The sequence below is a fragment of the Callorhinchus milii genome, unplaced genomic scaffold, assembly GCF_018977255.1.
Source record: "Callorhinchus milii isolate IMCB2004 unplaced genomic scaffold, IMCB_Cmil_1.0 Scaffold9, whole genome shotgun sequence".
Classification (NCBI taxonomy): Eukaryota; Metazoa; Chordata; class Chondrichthyes; order Chimaeriformes; family Callorhinchidae; genus Callorhinchus; species Callorhinchus milii.
This window is the reverse complement of record NW_024704750.1, coordinates 10245538-10265445: the sequence shown is the minus strand read 5'-3', so window position 1 is coordinate 10265445 and position 19908 is coordinate 10245538. Positions and strand designations below refer to the sequence as shown.

Genomic DNA, 19908 nt, shown 5'->3' with positions numbered 1-19908 from the left:
TTAATTCGGAGTATAAGTTGGTAACTGGTGAAAATAAGCCCAAATAGTCAATTTAATTTACTAAAACAATTCTTCCAAGTTGAAGGAATCTTGAGCAATGAATTGAATATTGTGTGTTAGTTAGAGACACAGCTATTTGAGTGGAAGCTAAATTTAGTGCTGAAATGAATGTTTTTCGGAACTGCTTCTTCTGAGCTGAGCACATTTATTTTTCTGGTTTCCCTTCAGTTCCAGCCCTTTGACACTGAGTTCCGTTTTTTTATATTTAAAACCTAGTAGGAACTGTAAATGCTGACTTAACTCAAGTTAATGTTTTTTTAGATTTAAGTGGACACTGCAAACTGTACGATTTCCAACAATTTGATGGGGACTTTTATCAAAACTTCTTTTTCCATTTTAACTAGAATATGTTTTTGAAATAAAAAAAAGCTTCACTGATTAGACTACACATAGGACATCCCAGGTAATAATGCTTGCATAACTATGTACATGTACATTATGAAAATGTCATGTAGAGCAAAAACTGATGTTGGAAGTCCTTATTTTGGTTACTTCCTTTTGCATTCTCTACCAAAATAAAACTGTTGTAGTGAACTGTAGGTTAAATTGGTTCATTAACTTTTTCCAATATCAAGCTTGCACATTCCTCCACAATATCCATTTGTGGATGGCTTGTTGCATATTTTCACAATGTTTAATTGATTTTTGAGTGAACTTGTACCTACTCAATCAAGTAATACTACTTTTTACATTATACACTCTGTTCATATCGCATAGGAAGTAAACTACAAGAATCAGTGACTTATGGGAAATCTACTCCACTAATCCTTCCTGTTATTGAATCATGTTAGGATATTGAAATAAAAGCAGAACATTTTCTTATAGCTGTTAATGTGGTGTTTTCTTGAACCCAAGTCCACAGAATGGAGAAAAGAAAGAGTCTCGTACTTTGAAGACAGAGAACTGGGTCTGGATCCCATTTTCCCTGCAGCTGTTTTTTTTGTCTTTGACTTTTTTGCAGCTGGAGTCGATTTATTACTTTACCCATCATCCATCTGAACCATTTTAGTAGTTTAAAGAAAAAAATCCAAGGAAACATCTCTTAGCAACCACAGGACAGTAATTACTATAACAGCAGCTGGGAGAAAACCAGATTTCCGTTTAACATAAAAGCTGCCATGGGTTACTTTTTACAGACAGACTTTGCCAACCTTTGTCAGTATAGAACAGTGTAGTCACAGAATGTGGGTGGTGATTCAGTTTTTCTTAAAATCACACTGCATCCTGTTGTTTATAAACTGTTCAGGCATAATTCATATATGTCTTTTCACTTGGACGTAAAACCTGATAATTGTGCTCATTCTAGTAATTCTAGGATCTGGCAGTTTTTTTTAGAATTATATTGTGACAATTGAGCATTGTTTTAAAACCTATGACCTAAATGCAAATAGCTCAGAATAAATTTTACAATATAGCGTACCCGTTAACACTTAATTTCAATCTATTACTTATAGGTAAGGCAACAAACTACTTCGGTCTGTTATACAATGAAGCTCTAGGCCAAGGTGTTAAAGCATCTCAGCAGTTTCTTATTCTGTTGTCAAAATACTTCTACATTCACTGATACAGCCAACGTGAGATGTCGATTATTTTGGCTGATATGAATAGATGGCTATAGATAGCTGTCCAAAGTCTGCTCTAATGACAAGTCTGCTCCAAGCCTATCCTTTCTTTAACCACCAAACTAATCAGGATGAGGTGTGAACGACATGCAGGGAGTGAGGCTCTATTAATATTTATTGGGCAGGAGTGCCAATTTTCTGCACTCAATAAGGTACGAGGTGCAATTCAGTGCCTTGAGCAAGTGGTCATTCTTCATTTGTAGCTGAATATCAGTAGGGACCCAAGGAAGTCATCACAAAGCCATAACCTTGGTTGATTCTTTGGCTTTCCTCAAACCCCTATTGCAGAGAGTATGGAAACATGGGCACTAGGAAGGGCTTTGGGGGATATCGGGAGGGGGGAGAGGGGGGAATGTCAAGGAAGCCAAGCAAGTGGCTTCAAATTTTGGACACTTCAGTTTATGAGATGCTCACACTTTCAATTGTAGGGAGGGAGACTGAAGGAGGTGGTTGAGATTGCGGGTTCTGGCTGGAAATATAGTAGATATGCAGTAGTATCCAATTATTTTTGTTTCTTTACTCTATCTAAATATCTTCAGTTGTATTTGGAAATGTTGTACATACATTTGTACAGAATTTATGCTGACAACAAAACTGAAAAGTGGATTTACTACAGTGCTAAACCGAAAGCTCAAGTTATTTGGTGTCAAATTATTTCATGCAAATAATGCAAAAGATTGAGTTTCATATGTTGCACACTAAGTATGTGGTGTTTCAGTGGAATCTGTGAGTTGAAATACGATGCCCTCTGGTGCTCATAGTGTGAAACTAGTAATCCACCATTTTATGGTTGCAGTAGAAGTCCCTGACTCATTAAAACCAAGTGCAGGACAGAATTAAGGTTCATATGTATTATTTTCCAGGCACCGCATGAAAATGAAACAAATTCTTTAACCAGAAAGGAGAGAATTTTACAACATGATACTATAGTGACCAATGAACCTTGCAGAAGCTGCTATGTTAGGACCCAACCATTTGAGGAATTCAGTTCTCGACGATTGTATTTTCCTACTCAGCAGAACCAGGTAACGATCATTCCTTCAGTCCTTTTATTTAGCTTTATATATAAACAATTGGATTTGGTAACATTTCTTTTAATGGAAATCTAAAGTCTTCATATGGAAATGTGTATGTTTATTTAATTTACAGGTGTTTACATTTTCATAACTTAAAAATTCCCTCATAGAGCTCTTTGTTGCGGTTTAAAACCTTAAAAAAGTTTAGAGTGGCCATAACATTCCAGTTGTGGGCAAAATAATTGTGAAGATCTCTTTAAATTCTTCCTAACAAAGGTGCCTCAGATATGTCTACATCCAAACTAACTGGTAAAACTGAAGGTGTTCCTCAGTAGTTTCTGTTAGAAATTGATTTGAATGTATAATTCACAGCACTTTTGATTTCCTGCAATGAGGAAACTTTTAAAATCTTTTTCAGATCATGTTGAAATCAACGAGGCATGTCAGTTTTCAGGATGATGATGAAGTAGTGAGGATAAATCCTCGAAAGGACGTTTTGATTAGGGGCTATGAAGATTACAGACATCCCATTGTACGGAAATGTGAATTGGAAACTGAAGGAAATGCGTATGTGTGTTTCAAACCTGAGTCTAAAAAACATGATTATGTATATCCTTCTGTGGAAGGGATTGAATCTGATCCTATTAAAGATTCAAAAGGGTCTGTGGTATTTAAAACACAGCCCTCACCTTCACAAAAATCAAAAAAATCTAAGCGGAGAAAAGAGGATGGAGAACGCTCTCGTTGTTCATATTGTCGAGACATGTTCAATCATGAGGAAAACCGGAGGGGACAATGTCAAGATGCCCCAGACCCCATCAAGAGATGCATTTATCAAGTGAGCTGTATGTTGTGTGCTGAGAGTATGCTCTATCACTGCATGTCGGACTCTGAAGGAGATTTCTCTGACCCATGCTCATGTGACACTAGTGATGACAAGTTCTGTTTGCGATGGCTAGCACTTATAGCCTTGTCTGTCATTGCACCTTGTATGTGCTGCTATCTTCCTCTGAGAGCATGCCACCACTGTGGTGAGATGTGTGGATGTTGTGGAGGAAAGCACAAAGCAGCTGGGTGATGTGACAAGTCAGAAGCCAAGTTGCGCTTAATATTTTCTCTCCAGGCAGCATTATCGCTGGGTCTTTGGGTTCTGGCCCACTGAATAGTATTTAAAACCAGCACGAATTGCAGAGGTGAGCGAGTTCCCGAGGCTTGATGAGAAGGAAGTGGTGCGTTTCTGATGATTGTGCCACTTCACAAGGTCGCCATGTCTAATACCTTTCATGGCAAACAGCCTGTTTTGTGAAGCAGACGGTTCTTTGCCTTTCAGCTGTACAGATTGAATACTGTATGTGAATACACAGCTGAAGGGATTCATTTTGCAGTTTTGTACATTCAGAGTTGGTTATGGGGCCTGGTTACTCACCTGAAGCTTTTATGGATGAGATTCAAATATTAGACTAAAAGAGCACTAGATAACCATGGTTATGGTTTATATCGAAGAAAGATTTCACCTTGTTCTAGGCTTTGGTTTTAATAAGTATTGCAAATCTTGAGTGCATTTACAGAAACATCTATCTGACATTCAGGTATTCTTATTGTCTGAATACAGTAATTACAATTCTTTAATATTGTACATATAAAATCTCAAACTTTATAACTAAATTTGACGTATGGCCTGTAACTCTTTTAATTTAAAAGTAAATCCTATCCTTCCCAAAGTCATGTCAACACTTTTCATAATAAGCTAGTTAACTCCTCGATATCTAACATTTTCATTTTAATCCATTGCAATATGCATGCTTAGTATTCATGTATGATTTTGTATAACCGGTTAATGTTTTTACATCTTCCTCTGTAAATTAATCTGAGTCGAATATGTGAGTAATTTTGTCCAAAGCCTAAAACTAATGTTATATATATATAATACACACACATCTCTGTCTATATATAATATATAGGTGAATTAAGCACATTCGATTTTTTTTCTGTGAACCTAACAATTGCAAACAAGTTAATATTTTGATTTTTAGATATTTTTAAACGTTTCTGATATATTTGCTCAACCAGCAAGTTTTCTGTTTGTGGTCCAAGGATATCAAATGGGTTGCAGCATTGCCAGAACTGGGAATTGATTGTGTTTGACTATCTAATGGGTAAAGTACATGTAAATTCATGTGCTCGGGCCTGAATTTGATTCAGCAACCTACCAGGAATATTGTAGATGCGATTATATTTTTTAACAAAAAGGTCCTGTAGGTGGTTGATTTTATTAAAACAAATTCAAGTTTAATTTATAAATTAGTGTAATCTGGAATACTTTTATGCAATGACCATATTAAGCTATGCCATTTTAATTTATGTCGCTTCTTGAAATTATTAGGTAAATGCTTTTGAAAAAGTTGGAGTAACCACTAGGGTCTAAATTTCCTCTGACCATTATGCACACAGGCACATCCGTGTTTCCAGTTTGAGATTAGGTCAACAATGCAATTTGGAATACTTTAAATTATATGACATTTCAGACAATGTGGTGTTTGTTTTGCAATTTGGACATGCATAGGAATAGATAAATTAAATCTATAATGTTTATTAAATTATGCAATGAGAGACCACTGTATATGCAGTATCATTCTGGGAAACCCTGGATTGAACGGTACGCAGTGCAAATGGTACATTTGGAGGAGCAGAAGTATATATTTGGGGATGAATTGATTCCATTCATTGATCCAGATAAAGTATTTTTTCAATTTTATATTATAAAATTTGTTTTAAAATCAAAGAATTATCCCCCATCAGTTGGGAACATCCTCCATTTTGTACACAGTCCATTGATTGTGACTGGTAAACCCATGTAAAGAATAAATCTAAATATTTAAATTGTCCAATTAGTACTGACTGACAACATTAATTTACTTTGCCTATCTGGGAAAGGCGTGAGAAAGGTCTGTGTGTGTTCGTGTGTGTGTGTGTATGTCTACCCCTGTCACTACAGAGGGGAAAATCAGGCCTTAGCTAGTTATACCAGGACATCTTTGTGCTAGAATTTAATACTTATAAATTTGATCAAACATTTATTAGCAGGGAAATTGGGTTTAGAGCTTAGTCCTTTCAGGCTGCCCAGGTTCTGATTTTTAAATATGTAAATAACCCGATTTTTGTAAAATAAATACTCCAAATTAGATTGCATTGATATTTATCACAGCTGTGAGTAGGTGGGATGAACTGACAGCATTCTGTACATAGGCCGATTTGAGTATTATTTCACATTGAAAAGTAGAGGCTAAAGATATATAAATGACTTAATTTTAAATAAAGAGCTTGTTTCTAGTTTTGTACTTAATAACAGAATGGCTTTGTTAAGAATGTTGTGTGGTGATGGGGGCAGTTCTGCATAAATCATTCTTCACTGCAGGATTTCTATCCACGTGGTTGAGTTTTGATTTTGTCAACCTTTGTAAGCCATCTGCACATTGGGGACATTTTTATTATTTTAAATTGTGATCCAAGTGTTAGCATGTGTTGTGAAAACTCCCTGCTTGTCCACTATATATGTACTGTTCTTGCACTTGTTAACTTTAATTGTCTAGTTTTCTGTTTAACTTTTAAAAATTGAAATTCCATTTATAGCATAGCTTTATTTAGACTTAGTTCAGTTATTTTTATGAATACTGATGACTGAGGAGCATATCTGGTTTCTTGTTTTGTCTTACCTACAGTTTATTAATATCCACTGCAGACAGCCATGATCAAAGCAAGGATTCCTTTTTTCAGACAGAACATATGAGTGTAAAAATTCAGTATTGATACTGGCCAGAAAATAAGGTTATTATTAAATGCTGATGTGATTGATCTAGTCCATAATACATATTTTGGGTTCTTAGTCCAAGTGCTTTGAAAGGATTCATCAGAAGACTTCAACATTTCACCCTGTAAGGTTTTTTTTCTCTCATATATCCAGTCTCAGCAAGTGCAAAACATTTTTAAGATTTGCATTTCCTCCCGTCTGGAATCTAGTCAAGAGCATATGTGTAAACTAGCTTGTCAGCTTCCGTTTCATTGATTAAATGTTAGAGTTGCATTTAAGTAAATCCCATTACCAGCTTACCAGCTATTGAGTTGATAGTGACCATAATAGATTGCACACTAAATTATTCGTTGAAGTCTATACTTCTGGGTGCTCTGTGTACAGCATGTTAGCAGATGCAAATCACCAGCTGCCTCTTCACACGAAGTAAGACCTCAATCCACATGGCATTCCTGTTTCCCTTTACTCTTCGATACCTGTTCCACCTATGATGGAATAAGTAAGTTCTTTGTAGATAATTTTCCAGGTTAAAGCTAATCTTCAGGGCAGACTTGGTAGACTTTTACATAGAGATTGAGGATACTTTATTCTGCTACAGTGCTGCTTGGACTACAGTATCTAAAGATTCAACCAAAAAGTGCTTTCCCTCTCTTCCTCCCCAATGTGCAGATGCAATCAGTGTTGGTAACTGTGTTCTATTGAAGATCATCAATGAAGAAAAACAGTTGCTATTATGGTGGAAACCTTTTTCTAGTCATAAATTTGGAAGTAGACTTTTACTTGCCAAGACTGTTAAAACATTAAGTAATTTTCACAATATAAATGTAAACTGCCTTTAGTGATTTATTTTGGGTTTTGTAATTGCGATGCTTGTATTGTGAGCTGTAAGAAGGTGTGATTTCCCCAAGAGAAGAACTTGCTGGCTGTAGCAAAATGTTTTGTATGTTGTATTGTGTATGTTATGACCCCAGAATAATGAGGCACTAACTAGTATGGTACATCTCCTAGCCATGTACTGTAATTTATATGCAATGTCTGCTTTAAAGGTTCAACAGCCTTAAAGGGTTGTGTGCCAATAACTCTAATTTTAATGGAAATGTTCCCTCTTGGTACTGATGATGCATTTGTGCACTCAAAACGTGTCATGGTGTATTTTACTTTATTTTAAAATTAAAATTGGCTGTGCTTTTAGAATCTGAGGCATCAGCAAGTGGGGAAATATTATGATTGAAGTTGCAGAGTGCTCAGTACCTGGAGGGGCTCTTTCTTTTAAACACTGCCTATTGTTTGCTTAGTGCCATTTCCTTCACGCCCAGCCAACCTCCAAAAAGTGCCTCACTTGTACATTAAAAACTCCATTTAAACCTAAACTATTATTGTACTTGTATTTGTTTTTAGATATTTTTACTGTTGTGTTAAGAAACCAAGTATATGATGTACAGTTTAGTTTGATTCCTGCCATAGATGTAATTTCTTAAATGTATGAGGATCTAGCTTGTTAAGATATAGTGTAAATATGCATATATAAGTTTATAACTGATTTATGTTACATCATACACTTGTAATTTGACATATCGAATAACATTTATCATAATAAAACAGTACATTTTAATTTCTTTATATTCTGTCACTTAGTAATCTCTGATCATGGTGACCCAAACAGTGTTTTTGCACCATAAACAAAATGTTACCCAAATCTTGTGAGCTTTTTTAATACATTTTTAAAAGTCTTCAACAGTCATCTAACAAGTTCTATTTGGAGCTCCATAAGTTGAATGTTAAAATGGTGAGTGAGTGAAGTCATTAAGTCATTGAACACACTGAACTCTTGTTTTTCATACCTATGAGTCCCTGGCAGATGGGAGTAGTCAAGTATTCTTGCAATGCTTCTCGTCTTCAGTGATGATTTTACTCTTCACACTGAGAACGTTCTCTAAAGCACAGTGGCAGGCTGCAGTGCACGTGCTACATGTTTAATCCAGTCGTTACACAACCATTTCACATTCATATAACTCGTTTCATATTGAGAAGATGTCTCAAAGCGCTTCACAGAATTGGCTTGAGATGGGGGAGGCAAGATGTGTGTGTGGCGGGGGGAGCAGGGTTAGAGGTGTGGCGGGGGGAGCAAGGTTAGAGGCCGTGCCTTCAGCCCCTATGCCCCGAGGCTCTGGATCTGCCTTCCTCACTCCCTTCACCTCGCTCCCTCCCTTCCCATTTTCAGATCTCTGCTGAAGACCTTTCTTTTCGACCGTGCCTTTGGTCACCTTCCTCCCTCTCCCCCTGGCTCGGTCCCGGGATCCGTTACTGTAAAGCGCTCTGAGACGCCGTCCGGCTTGGAGGGCACTATATAAATCCAAGTTGTTGTTGATCAAAAGTAGTAAACCTAAGCAGAAAAGATGCAACAAAAGGCCATATTTTACTTCAAAGTATTATCTATTGAGGGAGTGCCATATTGAATCAAACAAATCAGTTTGTATCCTTTTCATTTCACAACATTCTGATATTGAGGTTATTAATGCTACCATTTCACTTGAACAAATATAACCTGAAAGACAAAACATTTTTGTTATTGTTGGATTGTTTATATGACTGGATAAACATTGACCCATTGTATCTCGTATCCAGCAATAGTATTCTGTCGCTAGAGTTCCAGGTTTTTCACCTCCATACCAAATAAATGGACCTTCTATCATGCAAGATCAACTCTTTGGAGATTGCACCTCACCTCTTTTTAAATCAAAATTACTACCCAACTGACCCGAGGGTAGAATGAACTCATCATTGCACAGTCACCTGGAGTAAATATGCAAAAGAAATAACATCCATTTTGGTAAATGTCCTTAATAGGATGGAGTGATTAGTAAAGCTATGTAGAAGGGTTGAATAAGCTAAGTTAGGACAACTGATTGTGGGTTTGACTCCAGGTTGGCCCACTCAGCCTTGTGAGGTTAATAAGTAAGTACCATAGGTGTTTTTTTTTAAAAAAAGTGCTATGGCATTAAAGCAGAGAGCTGAGTGGGATTTCTGGGATGCATGTTAAATGTGTTAAATGCAGGTTGTATTTCCTTGAGTCTTCAATGATGTCTACACGCTAAAAGCAAGGCAGATCTAAAGTAATCTAAGGCAGTGGAAGGTGTAGGTGTGGTAGCACTCTACCAAAACTCCAGGCTGAATCTAAATACAAATTTTAAACTATGAGCTCAAAAGTCCCGTCATGGGGCTTTGAGATGAGGTAAGAAGCCAAGTGGGGAAAGGTGCCTTCAGCTGCGGTGGAAAAGGTCGGTGGAAAGGCCACCGGACTAATAATTTTTGCATTTGATTATAACGTATTTTGCATCAGGAGGTCGTCTCAAAGGGCTCCACAGCATTTACTGTAAAGTGTAGTGACTATTTTGTCGGCAACCTTGATAGCAGTAGCCCATGTTGTGCTCTTTTTAAAAAAAAAGTATGTGTGTTGGCGGGGTGGGGGGGGAAGAAGGGAAACCCCCAAACGAATGACAAGCACGGAAAACAGATGTTTATTCCTGGATTCATCTCGTATGCTGGAGAGAAGCGAGTTTCTCCACTGTCCTGACCAACAAACAATCCCCCAAATAAAATGGGTCTCTCACTCCATGGCCGTTTGTGGGACGTGTGTTGTGCACGAACCGATGCCGCGTTTCGCCCGCAAAAACAATGCACGGCCCCGTGCACTTTACAGTACACCAAAGTGAAGCACTTCGAGACGTCCTGACCAAAGGTGATGAGGCGACTCAAAAGATGGGTGTGAGTCCCTTCCCCACCCCCCCCCCCCCCACCCCGCCCCCCCATCAACCACATCCATTTGCAGAGAAACAATTGCAGCGCCTGCTGTAGCGACCTGGTGCCGCCAGGAGAGGGAGACGGCGCTGTGACTGGATGGGCGGCGCATTTTTTCAAACCGTAAGCTCGGCAGCTCGCGCTGCGCCGTGTGCGTGTGTGTGTGTGTGTGCGCGTGTGAGAGAGACCAGGGACCAACCGACAAGGGGCCGCCCTCCCGCCCAGAGCCCAGATACTGCCCTCGGCACGACTGGGACTGGAGGCCTGTGGTGGTGTTCACGGAGGCTCGGGGCCGTGTGCGCGGGTGGGGGGAAGCAGCCCCCCCGGGAGCCGGTTGATAGTCGGCGCTGGCCTCTGGTCACCGCGGCCTTGGAACATGCTGGACGACATCTTGGACACCCTGGACTCCCTGGGGTAAGTGCGACCCCCCCCTCCCCCCCCCGCCCCACACCCACAGGGAGGGAGAGAGGGAGAGGGAATGAATGTTTATTGCTGGATTCATTATGTTTTGAAGAGTGGGGTTGTGTGTGTGGGAGTCGGGGGGGGAAGTTTTTCTCTCCCACTGTCCTGGCCAACAATTCCTCACCCCACCCCCACCCAATACCCCCCCCCCCACCCAATACCCCCCCACCCCCACCCAATACCCCCCCCACGCCCACCCAATACCCACCCCACCCAATACCACCCCACCCCCACCCAATACCACCCCACCCCCACCCAATACCCCCCCACCCCCACCCAATACCCCCCCCACCCCCACCCAAATAAAATTGGCCACTCAATCCATGGCTCTGTTTGTGGGACATCGCTGTGCGCAGTTGGGCCGCATCGTTTCGCCTACAGAATACACAGTCGCTCCACTTTAGGCTATATTCTACGAAGCGTTTTGAGGCGCTTCGATGGCGTGATGTATCAAATGCAAGGATTATTATTGTTGTTGTTATTAGAATAGTACACAAATTGCTGCAGTGGAGTCCTGTAGCTCAGTGGTTAGAGCACTGGCTTTGCAAGCGAGAGACCTGAGTTCAATTCCAGGCAGAGGGCGAAACCTTGGGCAAGTTTCCTTACTCCACACAGAGCCTAATAATAATCCCTCCAAAAACAAACAAAAAAACCCAATAATAAATTGGTCATTTTCAATCTACGACTGTTTGTGGGACGCTGCTGTGCGCAATTGGCTGCCGCGTTCGCCCACAAATATACAGTCAATTCACTTTACAGTATATCCTGTGAAGCGCTTTGGGACGTCTAGAAGACGTGAAAAGCGCTATATCAAATGCAAGGATTATTATAAAGGCGCCCTTAAATCTCCGCCAGCCCCACGTAAAATATCACACTCCTGTCAAACCTTGCTGCGGCAGAATCCTGCCTGAAATGTAATTTAACTCGACTGGAAAGAAATCCGGTGCTGTGGCGCATCTTCTCCCATCCTCGATGAGCTGAGCATATGGAGCTGGGATGTATGGTTGGTTTCCCGTGGTCTTTCTGCTTTGGTTTAAAAAAATAACCCTTCAGCCACACTCCTACCTCTCTGTCCTCCCTCATCCCAACCGCTGTGCGCAATTCGCTGACGTGTTTCGTCCACAATATATACAGTCAAATAACTTACAGTGTATTCTGTGAAGTGCTTTGAGAAGTCTCGAAGACATGATAAGGTGCTATATCAAATGCACGGATTATTATGTCATTAAGTGGTTTGAGGCAGCATCTGAAAATGTCGACTCTAGAGTCCCATGTTGTTGATTTCTCCAACTTTCACTTTTATTTTGTTAAAGCAAACTGCTTAATTTTCTTATGTGATTTTAATTTCCCTATTTAATGTCTAGTTGTGATATTTACATCTTCTATGGCTCATTGATTGTTCTCTCTCCACGTTAATGCAGCTACACAGGATCCTTGTTAGAAGAAGGTGCTCTTTTAAAGGCAGCTGAGACGGGACCATCCTCCTCAGAATTTATTGAACTCTGTGTTTGGTTAAGTTCAGAGATTAAACTATTGCTAAATTTGGAAGAAAGCATAAATGCTATCACTAGTAAGTACCATACTTTTTGCCGGATTGAGATATATTTCTCCCACAAATATACAGTCAATTCACTTTACAGTATATTCAGTGAAGTGCTTTGAGACATCTAGAAGACATGAAAAGCGCTATATCAAATGCAAGGATTATTATTAGTAATTTTATTGTTCAATACGTTCAAACAAAATAGGAGCAGTAAACTCTGACTTGGACTGTATAAAAAGCTTAATATTCTCTTGAAGAGAATATTCTCATACTCGTCATTTTCTCTTCTTTCCAAAAATATGAAATTCAAAGCGGTGTGGCATAGTGAGTCAGTGCACCACTTTATAGAAGAGATTTCTAATTGAAACATTTCTTGATTAACATTGGGTAATAATAGCATAATATATTTTAAAAATAGCAAAATATTAAGGCGAATGTACTTTAAATGCAGACAGGCAAACACAATTTGCTCCTAGTTATCAAGCAGGCAGAAATTCTGCAAAATACATTTTCTTGTCGTACTCTCCAATCTCTTTTCAAGACTTGACATTCCCCATTCCTTTATACATGTTCAATTTGATGCTGCTTTATTTCCACAGATGTTTAACTTGTAATACAGCACTACAATTTTTATTACTCAAAGTATTTAATTCCTGTTCTCAACTAACTGGTCCACAAGTTTCAGAATTTGGAATGATGTTTTCTTGATTAAATTTGTTTGATAATTGGAAAGTCCATTTTGTATTGACATGTTTATGGTGCTGAAAATTCTTGAGTAGCTTAAAACAGCTCATTTGTTCATTGGTTTGAATGAGTACCTTAAATGTCATTGCTGAAATTATTCTTATATGGCTATGCTACGGGAAGATGTAGAACGGATTATAAACTGAATGGAATGAGATTCAGCATGTAGCTATAGAGCAGTCAGCTAAGTACATTTGGCAATAAAAGTTTAAACTCTGTTAAACATTTTAAATGTTTTTCAACATTCAGAAATGAGTTGTTTAAAATGTAGAATATATCTAGATTAAAATATAAATGACAATACATAAATAACTAGCTTTATGGATATAGCCTAAATGATCCGTTATATTGTTCAAGATTGAAATAAATTTTGGTGTTGCACATTACGCATTTGTCAAATATTAATATGGAAGACAACATACATTTTCTGTATGTTGCATTTAAATCAAAAAAGGTGCTAAAATGTAGTTTTCTAGTTCCCTGCTTCACAACCAGATGTTTTGCCATGCATATAAGTCCCTGTTATTTTGATATACTGCTCCGACCTTTGCTGAGTGAGTTTTTTCAGTTCTCCACTAGATGGAGCACTTCAGTTGTGTTGAAGCATTGACAAGAATTCCTGAGACATCTGTGACTCCAGGATGAGTCCCTTCGGGGAGAGAGTGCGTCTTCCATTCCAACAATCTATCTCTGGAATTTCCATGTGTAGGTGGGATGCATGGAATTCTCAGCTTGGTTTGGATACTCTTAACCATGGTGATGGGCTTCTGCATGTATCAGACACCCGGCTGCCCCAAAAAGAGGCGACTGTTTCCTTGGTCCTGGCTAAATACAAGTGGCTTCTGCAAGGAGTGAATATAGCCCCCGTCTCTCTCTTCTTTCCCCTGTCCTATTTCACATTTGTGTTATATTTTAATTCTACTGATGTGCTGTTTAAGGTGAAGATGACATTGAGGGCTTTCTGCTAGAGACTAATGGCTTCCTAAGAGAGATGTCTTGTCCATATTCAACACTTCTTACTGGAGATCTTAAAGAAAGACTGAAAAAGAAGGAAGACTGCTTAAAACTATTATGTAAGTTCAACTTATTTTTTTACAACAAAAGTCAGTTCTATCAACTTTCTATTAGTGATTTATCAAGGGGTCAATAATTTACCTTAAAGAGTAAACTAAAGAAAAGGGCTGATAAATGGGACTGAAAGGATTGCTCTTAAAAGAACCAGCACAGACATGATGAGTCAAATGGCCTTCTGTGCTGTAAATTGTTATTGTTCTGTCATTTTGAAAAGTCTCTTGTCAGGTTGCTGCTAGCTTCACTTCGGTGCACCATACACAGGAAGAATCACCAATGCCACTTTGCAAACAAAAGATTCTTCCTGTCTCATTGGCGGTGCCTGAAGACATGGAAGTCAGGCATTTATTAGCACTTCGCTTATAGTGCAGGCTCTGAGCTATTAAGCCCAGACAACCCTTTTATGGTCTGTCAGCATTGGGACACTTTCATCTGAAGATTCAGGCTCAGCCTGAGTCTCAATCATTCACCACAAGGTGTCTCCAAAGTATAATATACCATATTTCAGAAAATGTTGAGCTTTGGCAGACTGTTTATCCAAATCTGCCAGCTGAGATTTAGAGAATTTAATTATTCATTAATTGTATTTTCCATATACATTTTTAAAATTATTTAACGACTGGAGAGATTTGAATGAAATTACCCCAATACTGCAATTGAGTGTCAGGTTAGACTATATGAGTTCCAGGTCCCAACGTGGAACTTGAACCCACAACTTTCAGACTTGGAGATTAGATTGCTGCCAACTGAGCCAGGCTGACACCTAATTGAACACAAAATTACAGTATTAAGCCATAAGTAGATTTGCTTCAAAACTATTCTTGGCTATTTACTTTTCTTTGACACTGTTTGTAAGTACAGTACTTGGCAAAATATTGATCTGTCAACCTACTAAAGTATCCATTTTAACAGAATGTATAGTAAGCAGAACCTTTTCCAGTTATTTGTTGTTTTTATATTGTAGTTTTGTGCAAATCTAAGTGTGTGTGTGTTAAACTGACATGAACTACGATTTGGATTAGGAGATGATTTTGCACCAGTTTGGTTTCACACTCTGTTGCTTAACTACAGCCAATATGAAGCAAGCTTTCAAAGTTCGTGTTAGTCCATTGAACTTTCATTAAGGTTTTTAATAGTTCAGAGTTGCTGAACAATAGGCTGCTTAATATTAATAATGAATATTTGGGTGCCCAGGTAGCTGAGTTCTGCATATACACAGACTGCCAGCTTGCTTTGCTCGACTATAGGCACCATGCAGAATAACTGGGTCATTAACCTCCTGTTATCTAATCAATCAGTGCTGAAATGCAACTACTGAGTTTGCTGCTAAAGGAAATATGCACAAGCTCATTGACAATGCTTTTCTTATGAATGCTTAAAAATATATTTTTAAAACAGGGTTGTTGACTTTCTGTGTCTTGATTTCAGTGTACTTGACCTCTGAACTTCAAACTGCCAGGATATTAAAATGTAAACCTGTTCCGGTCTCAAAAGCTCAAGGTAACGAAGAGGTCCTTCAGGAACTGAAATGCATCAGTGAAACGCTGGCTTTACCCAGTCCAGAATCCACAGCTGGCATTGTCCAGTTGTTGCAGACCATAGAGAAAGAGGTATTATTGTTTTTTTTACTAAAGACCAAATGTTCATATACTGCTTTGAAACCATTCTAAATCTATTGTGTTCTCACAGATGAAAAATTTGATCTCTAAAGTGCCAAAAAACCATGTGGGAAGTCCATTGTTGAAGACAACACTAACTCCTGATCACTGGGTGAGAACAATCTTGAAGGCTTAACTATGTCAATTTATTCTTACAACCAAGTCATTTTGGATGTATTTCAAGACAAAAAAGCATAATATGTAGTTAATGATAAATTGATGAACAGAATGCATTATCCTTGTTGCAAATGTTGTCAAAGACCTACAGCATGAGTAAACTTTATCCTCACTGGTGTTTGGAATGATGGTGGCTGAGAGTGAATTAAATAAGTTCTTTGATTATAAATTGAAAGGAAAAATCCAAACAGAATGATGTATAACAGTCTGCAATCTAGTATAACAGGTTATTCATGGTAAAGGGAACATGTTTTCTGGCAAGTCAAAATTGTTCCACGGAAGTACTGTAAAATGAAAGGAGCTAAAACAGAAATGTGGCTGCCTTTTTGCCCTTTTTTTTCAACTTCTCTAAGTAGCTTTCAAAGAAAAACAGGAACCAGAACAGAATTTTTTTGATCCAGTTCCCTTTCTGTCGCTGTGCCTGAGATGTCAGGTTGTAGAATTAGGAATAGCATGTAAATGGTAACTAAGGAGTGTATTTAGCTTATTGGATAAAATCGTCAGAAATGTATGTTTGAGTCTCTTGACAGTTTCTATGTTTCTGTTATTTGTATGGATTAAGAAACTTGGAGGAGAGATGATTGATTCCGGAGAGCATGACTATTAACTGGTTGATGTAACTCCTGTCGGTATTTGATACTGAATCCTTATAGTGCCATGCAAATCATACCAATATAGGAACAGTAGTGCAGGCTAATATTACAACGGTACAAAATGCTTCTCAGCCTTCAGCAGTTTATACATGGAATATACATAATTGCGTGACTGGGAAAGTACAATGTGCTGATTTCTGTTTTGGGAAGGGGAAATAAAGATAAATACAACCGTTTGTCCGTCAGTTTGGGTGTGGAGCTGCTGACAGGCCCGTGCATTTAGTGATCTTGCTCAACATGTCTCTACCTGTGGATTTTATTGAAATAATTTGTGTTTTATCTCCTTTCTCTTCAGGAGAAGCTGCAGGCCATCAATGATGTTCTAATCAGTGAGTACGATTGCCGCAGAAGGATGTTGATCAAACGATTAGATGTGACTGTTCAGTCATTTGGCTGGTCTGAAAGAGCAAAGGTGGGTTAAACATGGATTAAATGTGGTAGGCAGCAATATAAATGTGGTTATCTTATAACAGTCCTTTAAAATTGTGTAATGAATGCTTTTTTTAAGAAAACTAACTCATGATCAGAGAGATTATGTTGAGCCAGGCTAACTCTCTCACCTCTGAATCAGAAGGTTGAGGGTTCAAGCCCCACATCGGGAGTTGGCACTTGTGTAGTCTTAAGATGGCACTCCAATGCAGTCCTGCATTGTTAATTGTCACAAAACCCACATCGTTGCACTTTGCAGTATATCCTGTAAAGTGCCTCGCGACGTCTTCCTGATGTGAAAGGTACTACCAAATATAAGGATTATTATTATTTTTGTCTGGGCATAATTTTAACAAAACAGGAGTTAGTACTAAAGTAATTCAATTTGCAGTCATCACAACATGATTTACAGGAAATTATGGAGAAATTAAAATCCGTATGGTATTCTTTTTAGGCAAGCATAGACAACATGGCAAAAGCTTACCAACCAAAACGACACACACTGCAAGGAAAGTCCACTTCAACCATAGCACATCTTTTGGCTGCTCGAGAGGACTTGTCCAAGATCACAAAGACCAGCAGTGGCTCCTTACTAGCAGGGACATCCTGTGCCATTAACAAGGTATCGGTGTTTGTATTACATGCTCTATGATCTCACAATTGTCTTTACATTTCAGAGGCACGTTTTATAGTAATAAGCACCTGAAGATGGTGCAGTGGAACTATTGAGTGGAAAGAAATCAGTTCAGGCTTGCAATTATACACATGACAGATTTCCCCTCTTTACCATCAGGAAAGGCATTGAGCACAAAGCAATGACTGCTGGTGAGGAAGGGTGAACTGTTCTCCTTTTGTATTTGAGAATGACACAGCATAGGCGTGAAATAGAGTAACCTCATTTATTATTTACTGTTTTGCTTGCATTCCTTAATCTGGGAGGGCTATTGGGAGACTAGGCTAACATCACGACAATCAAGAGTGTTAATTTTTGGTTTGCATATCATTCTTTTGCTTCTGAGTATGTTTTTTGCTTGCTGGCAATTAATATGCCCTCCAAAAACAAATGGCATAATGAAAGCTTGAACATCCGAGAGGTACTCAAGCTGGATTCCTATGCTACCTTTCTCCAGTCCCGTGGATTGGGCGGCTATGTCAACTTTGAAGACTGAGGATGGTGGGGAATCGAGGTTCTACCAGGTTTGTTGTTGGCGAACCCCGGTCCCACCTTTAAACTTGCTGTGATTTTCCTTTGGCAGGTCCTGATGGGTAAGGTACCTGATCGTGGAGGTAGACCATCAGAGATAGAAGCTCCTCCTCCAGAGATGCCACCATGGATGAAGAGACAAGATGGTGGAGGAAGAGGTAGTCGTGGTGGAGGTGGAAGAGGTGGAGGCTGGGGAGGGGGAGGTGGTGGAGGCTGGGGAGGGGGAGGTGGTGGAGGCTGGGGAGGGGGAGGTGGTGGAAGCTGGGGAGGGGGAGGTGGTGGAAGCTGGGGAGCAGGAGGGGGCAGAGGAGGGAGCTGGGGAAGTGGGGGTGGGGGAAGCTATGGTGGAAGAGGTGGCTATGGTGGCAGAGGGGGCCATGGAGACACGGGAAGCTTTGGAGGAAGAGGAGGTTACAGACGATACTGAATGGACAGCTCATTGAGTTATATATCTACATTGCCTGTGTACAATATGGACTTTTCTTTTCTATCATCACAGTAAAAGTGATCATATTTAATAAGGGTAGTGAGCGTAAATTATTTTATCCTTCACAGGAATTTAGATAGAAAGGAATGGTTGTATTTGTTCAATTTTAAAAGTATGTTAATGTGCTGGAGAAATGTATATTTTTACTGCAGTATATGAGGATAGACATTGTGCATTTGTTTACAACTGGAATTCAATTATCCTTTTTTTTAAAGGGTTCTTTTGTTTTTATAACAACCTGAACATCAAAAGTATTTCATTTTGCGAAGTTTAAAGGTTTATAAGGAGCTGTGACCAGTTGATTTTTTTTGTTAACAGAATAAATTTGTGAATAAAAAAGAACAAAAAGGACTGATGTGCTTTATGATTTATTTAAGTGCAGATAAGTCATTGTCTCGTCCTCCCGATATGAAAGGCGCTATATAAATGTAATTTTGTTGATGATGATGTTGTTAAAGCTGACTGTCGCAGTAGCTCAGTAGCTATTGTTCGCTTGTTCGAGTCCCAAGAGGACTAATTCTCATGTGTACCTTCCATGTACATGGCTAGTTTGACTATTTAGGTACACATTTCTCATTACAGAAGAAGTGAGAAGCCTCCTTTCTTCATTATTAGGTGGGGAAGCAGAGCTTGAGAACAGAAACTGGAATCTAATGATACTGGGTTTATCTTTGGTCTCGTCACTGTCCTAACCTATAGAAGGAAGGATAACTGGAAATGAGAAGCTGTGAAATGGAAGGAATGTTAGGGCAATCAGAGAGGATATTATGGAATTAAATACAAATTATTTTGAGCTCTATTGACATTTTTAAATATCTACACAAGATAGAATACCTTTGTTTTACTGCTTGTGCAAGATTCTCAATGACTGTATTTCTGTCCTTTGCCCCAACTCCTGGGTTTGACTCCTGGGCATTTATTGGCTTCACTGCATTAAATTATCCTCCATTAGCTGACTTGGTTCATTGCAAAGAGAAATTTCAATCTATTCCAAATACAGCAATAGGATAGATTAATTATTAACTATTAAACCTAATATTGTACCATGATCTGGGACTGTAGGCTGTTTACTCCACAGTGTATCCAGGTATTATTTCAATGATTCCATAAGTGACATTTCAAGGATCCAACTATTTTACTTTAAGAAAAGGGAAATATTTAGAATGCAATTCCTTA

The 19908-nt window shown here is 38.9% G+C and overlaps 2 protein-coding genes across 4 annotated transcripts in view; both read left to right on the top strand.

Moving 5' to 3' along the window:
- Positions 1-5489, top strand: part of spred1 (sprouty related EVH1 domain containing 1) — a 44263-nt gene extending 38774 nt beyond the window's left edge. For both annotated transcript variants that reach the window (XM_007888050.2, XM_007888049.2), the window contains exons 5-6: positions 2546-2707; positions 3117-5489. In XM_007888050.2, the coding sequence (XP_007886241.1) occupies positions 2546-2707; positions 3117-3776 (822 nt within the window). In that variant the 3' untranslated portion in view covers positions 3777-5489. The remainder of the gene's footprint in view (positions 1-2545; positions 2708-3116) is intronic.
- A 4940-nt stretch (positions 5490-10429) lies between these two features.
- On the top strand, positions 10430-19078 carry fam98b (family with sequence similarity 98 member B). 2 transcript variants are annotated; one of them, XM_042338017.1, is made up of 8 exons: positions 10430-10718; positions 12188-12336; positions 13992-14126; positions 15553-15734; positions 15814-15894; positions 16908-17024; positions 17496-17663; positions 18298-19078. In XM_042338017.1, exons 1-8 carry the CDS (start codon positions 10681-10683, stop codon positions 18670-18672), a joined length of 1245 nt encoding a protein of 414 aa, XP_042193951.1. In that variant the 5' UTR covers positions 10430-10680; the 3' UTR covers positions 18673-19078. The 2 variants fall into 2 exon arrangements, with proteins under 2 accessions (XP_042193951.1, XP_042193952.1); XM_042338018.1 differs by lacking the exon at positions 12188-12336.
- Positions 19079-19908: the final 830 nt, after the last annotated feature.